Source organism: Falco cherrug, chromosome 5, assembly GCF_023634085.1.
Source record: "Falco cherrug isolate bFalChe1 chromosome 5, bFalChe1.pri, whole genome shotgun sequence".
NCBI classification, from domain to species: domain Eukaryota; kingdom Metazoa; phylum Chordata; class Aves; order Falconiformes; family Falconidae; genus Falco; species Falco cherrug.
Window position 1 is genome coordinate 72,115,409 of NC_073701.1, and position 13,932 is coordinate 72,129,340.

General features: G+C 55.8%; 1 protein-coding gene across 10 annotated transcripts in view; it reads right to left on the minus strand.

The window, feature by feature from the left end:
• SHANK3 (SH3 and multiple ankyrin repeat domains 3) overlaps positions 1-13,932 on the minus strand; it is a 369,257-nt gene that overhangs the window by 38,155 nt on the left and 317,170 nt on the right. For 9 of the 10 annotated variants that reach the window (XR_008732337.1, XM_055710961.1, XM_055710962.1 and 6 more), the window contains 3 exons: positions 9,395-9,530; positions 6,545-6,625; positions 3,296-3,319 (listed from right to left, as the gene is read on the minus strand). Coding sequence is in view for 9 of the 10 variants with exons in the window: in XM_055710961.1 (XP_055566936.1) it covers positions 3,296-3,319; positions 6,545-6,625; positions 9,395-9,530 (241 nt within the window). In the remaining variant the exon portion in view is untranslated. The remainder of the gene's footprint in view (positions 1-3,295; positions 3,320-6,544; positions 6,626-9,394; positions 9,531-13,932) is intronic. The other variant, XM_055710964.1, reaches the window with a different exon arrangement.

A 13,932-nucleotide genomic window follows, 5' to 3' on the forward strand; every position in this document is an offset into this window, starting at 1 on the left:
ACATGAGGAACCCAGGTGCTGCAGCGGCCGCAAGCAACGCAGCAGTCCACGGGACTCTATGGGACTTGGGCTGGCTCCAGCACAACCAGTGTCACTCCACTGTCTGTCTGGGAGAAACTGGGACGTTTCCTTTCCACGTGGACTCGTGTTCCCCAATGGCCCTGACAGAAGTAACCTGGCCCCGTGCATCTCTGTGTCCGTGGGTCCAGGAGCTCTGGGTGGGCGCAGGCTGGAGGTGGCACTGCCTGCCTGGGCTGTGGTGCAGAAGCACCATCGGCAGAGCCATCACAGCCGTGGCTGTCACCCACGTGCTGACTCCCAAGCCTGAGCCGCGGTCCTGTCTCATCACTACAGACCTGCCTGACAGGCTGGGCTGGTGGCTGACAGCGAGAGACCCCGGTCTGCACTGCCCAAGGTGCCCGTGGCAGGGGTCCCAGTCAGGTCCCGGGCCCATCAATCATGCAACCACGTCTGTCCTTTGGGGAGCGGCTAGCCCCCCCTGCTTCTCCTGCCTGCTGCTGGGAACATGCTGGGACACAGCACCAGACCCGGCTGCTGCTGGGGCTTTCTGTCTGGGGCTGTAAAGCATCCTGAAACTTGGGACACTGGGACGGGCAGCAGGCAGATGCTGGCCACCATCACCACTGACCCCACCTGAGCTCCCTCTGCAGTGGAGCCAGACAGGTCCGGCAGAGCTGAGCTCACGAAGGTGGCTGGGCTGGTGCTCAGCCCATGCAGGGTCCGCTCATGTGTGGCTGCCCCCTGCTCCTACAGCTGCCTGGGACAGGCAGTGTCCAGCCTGTTGGCTCCATGTCATAAATGGTGCCAGCCGGCCCTGGAGCACAGCTGTTGCACTGGCAGAGTGCTGTGCTGGGGCTGATGGGTCTGCCTTGGCATTCACCATGGCTGGACGCCTCTACCCCCACGGCACCACCAATGCACCATCTTTCCTGGGGAGAGGGGACAACACACGCAGTGCTAATCCCATAAGGCTGATGAGCTCTGCCTGCCGCCTTCAGATAAGGCTTGTAAAGCTCTGGGCTCCTTCCAGCTGGGCTGTTGAACTTGGGACTGCGAAATGTTGCCACTGTGGTGTGGGAGCTGCTGATCCTTATGATCTGAGTGACCGGGAGTGCTGTGACCATCAGGCCGGTATTCCTACAAAATCCTGCCGGGGGCTGACATGACTTATGGGCCAGCTTCAGCACCTCCACACACTGGCCATGGCAGCTGTCTGCATGGCAGCTTGCAAGCCAGCATTCCTGAGTTATAGAAACTAAAAATGAGTCCCGACTATTTCAGAAGCCCAGTCTGTGGAAGAATGAGTCCTACGCTAACACTGACACCAAGCGGTCTTTGCCAAGGGGACTTACATGCCCTCTGAGGCCAGCACCCTTGGTGGCAGGTACCCACTAAGGACCTGGGACTAAGGACCTGCACCCGCTCCAAGAAGTCAGCTTCCTTGGCACAAAACTTCTAGTAGCCAACTGTCTTTGTCTCTGGGGAACTTCATGGCTCCTCTTCCTCACTGCCATGTGACCCTTATGCTGTGCCCAGTGCAAGAGGCACAGGGCAGTTCAGCTGGCTCAGTGGGGAGCTGGCTCATCCCTTACAGCCAAACACTGCTGGGCGACTGCGTGGACCTCTACCAGCCCAGCCCCAGGAGGGGACCACCCACAGCCTCACTGGTGTCTCTGGAAGCTGCTCAGGGCAGCCTTGTAGCGATGCAAGTTTGGGAACCCCAGTGCTGCAAGAGGAGTAACAGCAATGCTCAACCCTCTCCACCTGCCTCTGCTTCCAGCTTTGTTCCACTTTCCATCTCTTAGTACCATTAGAGAATGGGGAGACAAATCATCACTAACTGCACTTTGTATCTACCATGTCTTTGCAGACAGAAGAGCATTCTGGAGTGGATCCAGCCTGCCTCCAGGCTGCTGGGGCAGGACACGAGGCAGTGTGGAGACACAAAGAGGGATCCCCCTGGAGTCGGTGCACCCTGATGGCCCTGGCTGCCCAAAGTGGCAAGAGCTCTCCATCACACACTTGGAGATGGCCATCTTCAATGTCTGGACATCCCTGGTGACCTCCAGCTGATCATTCTGATGCATGAGAGCTCTGCTTTGCCTCCACCTCTGGGTACTGCCAGATCTGCACAGTACAGTGGAGGTCTGGGGAGATCCCTCAGAGATCTCACGCTTGTAAGCTCTGCTCAGCTTCTTCCCTATGCTATCACTGTTATGGTGGAAGAGTTGTCCCCTCACATTTCCTGTTCCTTGGGAAAGTTCTCTAGCTTCACGTTACCAGGACAAGAGTTTTGCTTCTGAAAGGCTAAGAACTGGGGTCAGGTCTCCAGGCTCTCTCCCCCCTACCCTGTGTCTGTGTTGGAGAAATGCAGGACTGCGTGCTGGCATGGGATGAGCCTTCCTGCTCCATTCAGGATTGTTCGTTACTGGCCCTCAGCCGTAGCAAAAACCTCCTGGTTTTGTACTGTTGCTCATGCAATATCCACACGGACACTGTGCAGTGCAGCTGTCACGTAAGGAGCCCTGCTGCGACCAGCTTTACCCCAGCTAGCCTGGGCACTGGCAATGTGGCCTTCACGGTGGGTGGCCCTCTCCACCCGGAGCCGGGACACTTAACAGCCAAAGTGGCTCTCTGCCACCTGACTGGGGTACACCCTCAGAGCTGCCACCAAACCCTGCCTGCAGTGCAGGTATGTCCTCAGGTGCTTCCTTGGCCCGGGACCACAGGGAGCAGCAGGACACAGGACAGCCTGCATAGAGGCGGAGGCAGAGGCACCACCTGCACGGCTGGACATGGCAAAGAGCGTGGCTGACATTTCATCCGACTGAGCTCCAGAGGCCTGACCCAGGGGCTGAAGGAGGCTGCACCGAGGACCCCACATGTGGGGACATTTCTGTGCAAGGCATTTTCACCGTGGAGCAAACACAAAGCAAAGCGTAACACCCGGGGAAGTCAGCCCTGGGGATTGAATGGGCCCGGCTGGCGAACAGGCATTCCTGCCCGTGCCCAGCAGGAGCCCAGCATGACTGTGCCCATTTCTGCCTTTCTGCTACCCCGCCAGAGCCGCACGTGGCAGCTGCTCCCTGCGGCAGCAGTGCCGGGCAGGAGGCTGGCCCATGGAGCTCTGGCTCCCCTTGGGCTGAGCCTTTCCGTGACAACAACCTGGGCCAGTCCTTGGGGTGCACCGTGCATGCCCGTGTGGGTCGGACTGGGTGCTGGCTGGGTGGCTGATGGGGAAGGGAGGAGCCCCAGGATGTGTGGTTTCACTCACCCCCTTTTCTTCTCCGCATGGAGGCTTGGAATCAAGAAACAAAAGACAACATGAATGGCATGCACAGTTCCTGCTTTCATTCCCAGCTCCAGCCTCGCTGCCTGCCTGCTGTGCCTCATCCCCGCACGCTCTCCTGCCTCCCAGCATGCTGGCAGGATCAGGCCTCGAGAGCGGAGCATGTGCCTGCCTCGCCGGGGGCTCCTGGGATGAAGGCTCAGGCAGGGCAGTGGGTGTAGCACCTTGTGCACCCCCCTACGCTGCTGCCCCTCCACGGGAAGGTCAGTGCCTCTCCTGGCCCTGTGGGCAAGCAGGGGCCAACGCAGGCTGGGCTTGCTGCTGCTCCACTGCTGAGCCCTCTCCTCTTTGCTCAGAGCAGGAGAGCAGAGAGAAGGTGCAATGTCAGAAGGAAGACCAGGAGGTCTGGATGGCATTTAATGCCCAAGCCACGGAGAAATGCTCTTAAACCCTTTTAATCCCTCCCTGCTCTGAGGAGACATAGCAGTCTGCACATCTCCCAGAGCCAGTTTCCTTTGCATCCAGTAGAAGCCAGGACTGCAGGACAGGAGTGCTTTGTTAGCAGTTTGCTGGGAATCTGCTTTTCCAAGGGGACTGGCACAGCATGGAGCAAGAAAACGTTAAGGTATGGCTGTGGGCACATGGGATGTTCTGCAAGCTGCAGGACAGGGATAGGCTTCAAGGAAAAAGGGGCAGGGACCATCGGACAAAGCTCCTTTTAAGAAGCTACAGGTAGAAACGTCCCTTTCACTAACATCGTCCCTTTCACTAACATCACTGTCCCCTCAGAAAAGGAGATTAGGCTCTAAACTTGCATATCACTGAGGCGTGGGGATGCTGACCTGCATCAAAACTCCCCCTTTGCAGCAAAAGCTGGAGGATCAACCACCAGAAGACAAAGCACAGGAGGAGGATCTATCCCTTATTTTCCCAGTGCCGTGCTCCCTGGGGATGCATGGTGGGACTGGCTATAGCATGCTCCCTGATCCACAGGACATGAAGTAGGGACTACCCACTACAATTTCCTGGAAAACGTGGACTAAGACCAGTCCCTGTCTACAAATCCCTCTCCTGGGAGACACGGGCAGCTGCCACTCCTAGTCCCTCTCCAGGTAGAAGAGAGGCAGCGTTTAAATGCAAAATTCTCAGGGAGACCTAGAGGACTCATCTTTAATATATTCTCTGGCAGAGCTATTTCTCTGCTCTTCGTGACTTCCCTTTCCAGGAGATTGCTCCCCTCCCCCTCGAGCCCAGCAGCTCTCCTTGCCAAAACACATGCAAATGGGGCCCCCTTCCCTCACACCGCTGGGGGTTTCCAGGGTCCCATAGTGACATTCCACACCCCAGTGGGCACTTGCAAGGCCAGGTGCCGCGGCTGGGGTGCCCGTCCCTTTGCAAAGGTGCCTGCATGATGCGCACCAGGCTCCAGCTCGGGTGTGATGTTCACCAAAGATGGGCACATGCAGCTGGGGAACATGTTCTCACAGAGGCAACATGCATGTGCGTGCAAGCAGAGACCCATCACACCAGCTAGGAACTGCTTTCAGGGCCAGCAACCAAGAGCAAAGATATGAATGCTGGGGTCTGTGCAGTATCTGTGCAAAGGGATGAGAACAAGTGGAAGAAATGGGCTATTCTGAATCCTTTCCTAATGGCTACTAGTAAACACAGCACCTTCAGGCTTAGTAATAAAGGTCTGGAGAAGTGGGGAGCAAGGTGGATATCAAGCCAGTGGGCTCAGCATAAAATAAATCACAGTAGCCATCAACCAGCTGATGCAAGCCCTTAAATGCTGAGCTTTGTCCCTTCAAACCTGTATTTCAGCGTGAGCCCAAACCCTCAAGGTCTATTTCTTTCAAGAGAACCCTGCAGGGCTGTAAAGCCTGGACATGCATGTAGGACAGGGAGCAGAGCCGAGTGAGAAAGGTCATGGACATTCCTTCAACGCCCTGGAAAAGAGAGGGGGTGGTGGGGTCTCTGCTGAGGTTCCTGCCTCTCAGGCGGGTCTCCTCCCAGGAAGGACGGGAGTCTGCCATGCACAGCCCCTGCGCCATGGCCGGCAAGTGCATCTGTACACACCACCACATTCTTGTACAGCAAAAACATAAACACAAATAGCAGAAGCGTGAGCCAGGGCAGTGGGCAGTGCCGAGAGCGGCTCCCTCTCGCTGTGCTGATGCTCTCGGTGGGTGCTTGCAGTACATCCGACTCCCGCCCTGTGCCAGCCCTGAACAGCCCATCTCGGCAGAGCCAACCTCTGCACATCAGAATGTGGCTGCCCCAAAGGCTCCCCCAGAAGGAGGGGTCCCTCCACATCTCCTGCCCAGCAGGCTGCGAGGGCCACATGGCTGCTGTTCTGCTAGCCCGCCTCCCCGGCTGCGCCGGCGGAGCGCCCTGATCAACCGTCCTGTGGGCTCTGCAGTGCACGGGGCACACATGCAGCAAAAATGGGCAAATCATTCTGTGCAGAGGGAAGGGACTGCTCTTTGGATGGTGTGTGAACACTGGCACTCCTACGGCCCTCAGCTGGTAGGATGCTACTGGGGGCAGCCCAGCGCACTGGGAAGCTGTGGGCTCAATGAGGTCACCAGAAAAGCTGGAAAGACTGAGGGGCTTCAGCACAGGGTACCTGGAAGCTGAGATGGGGTGGGGGTGGAGAGGCTTTAAGAGAATATAGGAACATGTAGATGCAAGCTGGGATACCAAAGCATCTGGAAATGTGGGTAGGCTCTGTAGTGACAGCAGAATGTGTGAGCGTGTGTGCATAGGCATGTGTGTGTGTAAGCAGGGAGGGCAGACCATGGGGATGCCAGCTAATCTGGCAGCATGTGGTATCTGCCTGGAGGCAGAGGAAAATAAAAATGAAGGGCTGTCTGTTTGGAGTGCAGGAGGAGCAGGGTGCCTGATGGATGGGGCATGGGGGCAGCAAGCCTCTCCACAAGCATGCGGTGCCAGGATCCTCCCCCAGGCCAGCTCTCCAGGGAGGTGGCACTGAAGGGGTGGACTGGCTCTATGGGGGGCTCCCGCATCCCTGTGGCAGTGGGCTCTCAGCCCCCTGTGCCGCTAAACACGACAGAAACTTCAGCACAGGAGGCGTGTGCATCGCCTCGCGCTTGTGCTCATGCACCCCTCGGGAAAACGGACGTTGGGCAAGTGTGCTGCCTGCTCCGGCCACGGCCCTGCATGCTCCTCATGCACCCCTGCATGCATGCGCGAGCCCCGGCTTCTGCTTACCCAGCTCTTCCAGCTCGGCCGTCATGGACTTGGAACGCAGCGTCAGGGTGGTGCTGGGTGCTCTCTTGGGAGGCGGCGGAGCTGAAAGGAAGAGAGACGGCATTTTGCATTTCTTGTCCAGGAACTTACGAGGAGTGGCCAGATGCAGATGCCACTTCTTCTCCACAGCCTGGATCTCCTCGTACTCGCGGGATGAGGAGTCGCACTGCTGCAGGATCTTATTGAGGCTGCGCGTGGAAGCAAACTTCTTCATGGTCTTGGTAGCACAGTCCCGGGGCACGGGGCAGGCCCCGGCACTGAGGGGCTGGTGGCTCCCGCAGGCACGTGCAGGCTGCCCAGGCTCCCACAGCCCTCAGCAGAGGAGAGTCCAAGTCATGTCCCCGGGCTGCACCTGCCCCCCTGCAGCTACCGGAGATGCTATGGCTATGAACGCCTCTCGCAAATTAAATCTGTCTCAGGCAGCTGGCTGCCTGCCTGTGGGACTCAGCAAACAGCTTTGATGGCTGCTTCCCCTCCGCACACGCCATGGGTGGAGGGTAGGAGGGAGAAACAAGTCCAGCAGGCCTGATCTCAGTCTCTCGTTCCCGCCTCAGCGCGGCGCATCCCCCAGCGAAACACAGCCCACCCACCCTCCTCTGCCGGCTCAGCCGTGTCCAGGACGGGGTGAGGCTCCCGCGGCCCTAGCGAAGTGCTGGAGGCGGCCAGCTCCGTGCCGGGCAGCGGAGGCACATGGCCAGCACAGGACGCGGTGCTGCGCCGGGGCGGGGGGCTGCCCCCGGGGGCTGCCTAGCCGGGCCGGCCCGTGGGGCTGCCCCGGAGGCGCTGCATGCCATGAGCCCACCGGAGCGGGGACGAGTTGAAGGCTCTTCCTCTTCACTTGGGGTGCCTCCTCCTCCTCCCGCTTGCTTGCTGACAATGCTGGATTCAACGCTCAGGCATTGCCATGGCAACCAGAGCTTCAGGCTTTGCTGGCGCTGCCTGCATCAGAGACCCCAACAAGGGCGGATTCAGCCAGAAAACGCCAGTCCCACACAGGCCTCCATCACCCCCAGGACCAGGCGAGCCCCAGCTGGGGGTGTCCGCCCCCGGCTGTGCTGCAGCCAGGGTCCCGCAGAGAGGGCTCGGCTCCGGTCCCCACACCCCGTGCTGGAAGAGCAGCCGTCCAGCTCCGTGGGCTCAGGGCATGGGCAGCACGCAGCGATGGGCAGCAACGGGCAGTGATGGGCAGCTGCTCACCGGCTGCAGGGCTGGAAGCACCAGGAGAAGCGGCAAGCAGCACCAGCGGTAGTCCCAGCACTGATTCCCAAGCCTCAGCCTTTCCCACAACTCGTGCTTTTGCGCCGTGACAATATAATTGCAGCTCTTAGTGTCAGCGTGCAGAGCTGCCTCCCTCCCCCACGCCCCGCTCCCATCCCCCTGCGCCTCCCGTCCCCCTGTGCCCCACTCCTGTCCCCCCGCACCGGGCTCCCAGATGCCCTCCCCCCAAAAATGCTCCTGGCCCCACAGCCTGCCTCCCCACACATGGCCTGGCGCAGGGTGCTGCAGGCTGCTCCCAGATGTGCCTCTGCCCTCCACAGCTGGTTGCCCGTGGAGGGGTCCTACCCTTCACAGCTAGCTGCTCCCAGATGTGCTGCCAGCCTCCACAGCTGGCCATCTGCAGGTGTGCCTCTGCCCTCCACAGCTGAATGCCATGCGTGTGTCCCCTGTATACAGCTGGCTGCCTCCCATCCAGCTGTCCTCCAGATGTGCCCCTGCCCTCCTCAGCTGGATGCCCCCCTACCCCGAGGGCTGCCTGCTCCGCTGTCTGTCAACACATCAGCCCACCACCAAACTGCCTCTTGAGCCCCACCGCTGGCTGCGGGTCTCAGCTCTGACCCTGGTGACCATGGGTGATGGGGCGAAGGCCAAACGCCTGCGGGTGGCCCCATGGCTGCCTGGGCTCCCCTGAGTGAGGGCAAGTCCCACACGTGGCCAGCAGCCCCCGGGCTGGCTGTGCCTGCAGGAGCTCCCAGCCCCAGCGACTCCCTGAGAGTGGACGGGCTGCACCTGCACCCCCCGCCCCACCATGGGGGCTGTCCTCCACCACGGCACCCTCTGCACCCCCGCGGGCACTGTCCTCCACCCTGACACCCCCTGCATGCCCACAGAGGCAGTTCTCCACCCTGACAGCCCCACGCTTGGCAGGGGCAGCTCTCCGTCACAGCCCCCCCCTCCCCCCAGTGAGGCCGATTCTCCACCACGACCCCCGCCGACACACCGAGGCAGGGGCAGACCCCCACCACGACCCCCTCCAGGCCCGTGGAGTCTCTGCGCTCCGGCACAGCCTGCCACTGGCACCGCGGGCTGCCGGCACTGGCAGCAGCTCTGTGCCCGGGGCTTCTGGCACTGGCGGCAGCTCTGCCCGAGGCAGAGCCGGCTCCAACCTTCACTGAGCACACACAGCTCTGGTGTGAGAACGGAGCTGCTGGTGCCCTGAAGCCTGGCCGCGGACAGGACCTGCAGGAGGCCTGGCCGGCATCCAGCTGTGCCCAGCATCCCCAGTGTCAGCTGCAGAGTTCCACCACAGCCCCTCCGCCCGACCACCGTCCCCCCACCCTGCTCCAGCCAGTGTGTCCGCACACCCCGGTGCGGCAGTGCCGTGTGTGCAGTTTCTGTGCCCGGAACGGCCAGTCCTTCCCCCCATGGTGTCCCCCGTCCCCACCAGCTGCAGCTTGGCAGCCTCACAAGTGCCCACCGTGCTGTGGGTACGTGCTGTGGGCTCCTCTGGGCAGCCCCGCAGGCTTCTGCACACCTGCTTGCATTTGGGCAATGCAACCCCCCATTCAGAGAACAGCAGGACTGCACACCTACCCTTCTTCCGAACAACTTCTTCTGATTCTGGCTTGCGGCTGACGGAAACAACCTTCATCACCAGGTGGTTCCCCCCTTGCCGGATCAAGGAGACCACCTGCTTGTGCCCCACCTTCACCACGTTGACACCATTCACCTAGGACAGAGGAGGAGAGCAGCGTGAGGGCTGGCTGCCACAAAGAGAGCAGGCAAAGGGCAAGACTGACGGATGTCAAGCCACAAAACCACCAGAGACTTTCCCTCTCTATCTGTTTTTAGTGTCTAGCGCATTTTCATATTTAAGCTGTGACACCTGTGGGGTGTCACCTACCTGTGGCCACAACCTTCTGGAGAAGCTGAGGAAGCTGCAACAGGTCAGTGCAAACCAGTGTGCACCAGGGCTGTGGCCGGTGGCAGGAGCTGGACCTGCCCCTTCCTACCAGGCTGTTAAGGCAGATCACTAAAAAGCGGGCATTGCCTCTTTCTTTTGGGGTAATTGGTAAGCACAGGGTGGGTGCCGGGATCTGCAAGCCTTGAGCTGTGCCACAGGTCTGCTAGAGGTGCTGGAAGAGCACAGGCACCCATGCGGAGCGGTGGGCAGAGAGATGGCCCCCAACAACTCAGCTGCCCCATCCCCACCAGCAGCAACCTGTGGCTGAGCAACTCCTGCGAGGGGTCTACAGGACACGTGCTGACACTCATTCCTGTTGTGGTTTTTAGCGATGGCATAACCTATTAAATTCTCGGACAACAAGCACTGGGCTGTGATGGCAGGCTAGGCAATCTCCAAGACACGAAACCAAGAAATAAGCTAGAAAATGCAACCTCTGTACCTGGGTATCTACCAAGTAGTAACGAACACAAGGTTCTCCGTGGGGCATTAACAGATGGTCCCTCACTTTGGGTGACTGAGGTTTAGGTGTAACGGGGAAGAGGATGCTGCAGTTCAGCTGCTTCACTGCTGGAAAAACCGGTTTCAACTTTTGTGGCTGAAGTTACCCACTTTGTAAAAAGAACCGGATATGTTTGCACACTTTGGCAGTCGCTTTTGAAATGCGCTGTGCACCCCAGGACTGTTGCCACCCTAGGCATAAGATAGTAACTGATGGCAAATAAGAGACAAGTGATTATCTACAGGCAATAAATATAGAAGCATGTATGTTAATGTTTACGTTAATATTTATGTATCCAGAAGTGGAACACTCAAAAGACAGGTAATGACAGGATTTAGGTTGCCCATGCAATATTGATTTTGTTATCCTGAGTTCAAGACCAGAAGCATTATAGCTAAGCTGTTACATGCCACCACATGCTTCAGGTCTCAAAGACACCAGGAAGTTGAGAATTTAGCCTTTCCTCTGTAGGTCTGCTCCAAATGTTTAGTAATTCCCACCTTTTAAAAAAAGAAAACACAAAGCCATTCCTGTATTACTATCAAGAAATTGGTTTCCAGTCACAGGGTCTTGTGCTACCCTTCCTCACGCACTGTCCCACCTCCCTCACCGCCGGCACCATCTCGCTGCCACAGCGTGGGGGATCACAAGTGCAACAGACTGAGATGCAGAATTATCCTGGATGCTGGAAACCAGTGTTTGAAGAATGTTTGGGGTTTATGCGTTTCAACTCCAGCTGGAGATGTTTTGTCTTTAGGTTAGACTGAACCGTTGTTTAAATGATTAAAAGTCTGTAGGTTGTAACATTTGCAATACCTGAGCCATAGTGCTGTTTTCTATGAAAACCCATAGAAAATATAAAAATGAAAAAAGGGCTTGAACTACATTCTGAAATGGAACATCAACATTTTCTAAGATGCAATGCTTTTCAAATGATCATTTTATTTCAAATATTCAATTATTCAACTGATTCAAGTGTGGTTATAATTGATTCAGTAATTATTCAATTTGCATGAAAACACACTTTTCCTCAAAATTTGATTTTGATGAAATCAAACCTACTTTAGTTAAATTACCTCCTAATTTTTTTTTTTTTTTTGAATGAACTGGATGGAATGGATTGAGTCCCAGAGCACAGTTATCCTGTATTTTCTCCTGATCTTAAACCACTTCAGCAGTTTTTCTTTCCAAACCCTTTAGTTTCCAAAGCACCTTCAGCCAGTGCAGCCCAGGGCTGTGTGGCGCGTCCCCAGCACCACAGCCCCCGGGTCCCCTGTGCACCTGTTATTTATTACCTGTGATTTCAGCTTTGTTTCTAGAACATGTATGAAATCACTGAGCAGTACCAGATCTTAAGTCCTGGAGAGACCCACTAGAAACCCGGGCCAGCGACGATTCCTCTCTGAGAAGTCCTTGCCAAGACCTGTCATCTGGCAAATTTGTGAACCGCTTCCCATGCGCTCTGCTGGTTTTGTACACCGCAAGTTTTGTAATTGGGATGTGGTACAGTGGTAAACAAAATCTATTAGATGTAAACGGTTACCTTTATCAAACAAATCTGACACCTCAAATAATGAAATGAAATTAGTTTTCTGCTGGTAATTATATTCTACTCTAACTCTTTATCAACTGCCTACAGTATCTGGTTGCTTATTTGTTGCCAGCAACTGATCTCAGGCTCACAGGTTCATAATTAACCGGATCATCCCTTTGCCCCTTTCCAAAGGCCAGCACTCTGCCAGTCTCCTGGCATTGCCCCAGCATCATGCAACTACAAAATGCAAATACTGAAAAATTACCACCTGGAAGATGCTCACAGCTTCAGTTACTAATGGCTTGGAAAGTGTTTCATCATCTGCATGTGATACATGCACATCACCCTGCTCTCTTCCAAATAAAGAACTGAAATACTGACAGAACATGCCTGTGCTTTCTGTTTGATTTTTAGTCATCCAAACTTGTCCACCCAAATGGGCAGCAGTTTAGATTTTTTAGGTTACTCAAATGCAGAGATGCAGGAGTGGGAGGTTTTGACCCTCCGGGATGGAAAGGCAAGACCCTCTCCTCTGCTCCATCCTGGTGCAGCACTGGCAGCCAAAGCCTGGGTACATGGTCTCCAGGAGAGCACAGACTGCTGTGGCACCCACCGCCTGGCAGAAACATGACCTGAGCACCTGTATTCTGCTGGTGTTCTGGCAGGCTTTGATGTTTTTGCTGACAGTCAAGTGACAGATAGAAAATGTTGATTTTCAACTGTTTGTAACTCAGTGAGATCAGGGATGAGGAAGACGTACCAACATGGTCAGACAGCTTTTTGCCCAACGTGTTTCAAATGTGCCCATAGATGGACAGCTCCTACAGAAGCCGTAAGATTTCAGGTCAGGTCAGTATTGTGCAACTCCACCACCCATCGCCAGGCACTCTTTGGCTGTCCGGAGCTCAAAAAAGCAGCCACAGGGAGATCAACACTGGCTTTACAAAGCACACCAATGGCCAGCCATGAAAGACAAGAACATGACACTAGCCAGGAAGTGCACAGAGTCTCAGTGCCACACTTGCCCGGGACCACCAGCTGACTTGTCCCTGTGACTCCCCAAAACACCCTTGGCCAGAAGGGCATCAACCCAAAGCCACAACCAAACCAGCCAGAAATGTGCCAGAGCTTTGTGGGTTATAAAATCCACAGAGGAATGTGAATAATTTGGCCTATGGGAAAAAAGAACATTTCTGCTGCTGTTTAAAAGGGAGGGAACAGCACATTAAAGGTATTTCACAACAACCTCAAAGTATTGGTCCCATGCTGCCAGGTCTTTTCTGTGAAAGATTAAAACCAAGCAGGTGAGCAAACCCCAGGAAACTGTAGCTCAAGGAATGACATCTTGCAGAAAGCAGATAAGAAAAGCAGTCAAGAAGCTAAAATAACATAGGAGCTCAAGAATGAACGTTATACAGCAAGGCTAACCACAGGGGAGACTGGTCAGACAGTTGCTTGTACTATACAAGAATGTCTGGGGGAAAAAACAATTTCTGAAAAATCCAAAATTCTGATTCAGCCCCAGCTCCTGGTGATACCCAAGAAGATGAGCTACAGAACTCTGTAGCCACAAACAACTTCGATTAAACACTCATGTGAGCAAAGTTTCTCTAACAGTTGCTTCTGAAAAAAATCAAAATACAAAGAGAAGAACATATCTGATAAACAGGTTAGCTCACCGAGAAGATGGTGAGAAGGTTTTCCATTCTTTTCCAGCTTCAAAGCTGCACTGAGTCAATATGGCATGACAAACCGCGTGTGCTGAGATCACAGAGCCTGGCACTGAGGCTGGATTTCTAACTCAAAGAGAGGTGAATGCTCATCGTCAGTGAGTGAACCACTGGTTCAAGACACTGTTCTCCAGCGGGAAGGGCTCAGGACGCTGTTCCACAGATACCTGCAGCCCACCCACCGGCTGCCAGGTGAAGCCACAACAGACGCCGGGCGTAAGATGCCCGAGAGGGAACAGGGGCTGCTGTTTGCTGATGCTGCTGATGCACCGAACAGGGAGAGGATCTCAGCCAAGCCATCCCCCACCTTCAGCAGCAATGCCACGTCAGAACTGCACTCTCAGGAGCACAATACCATCTCCCACAGGGGGAAGAAAAGCACTTAAGACGTAAAAAGAGGAG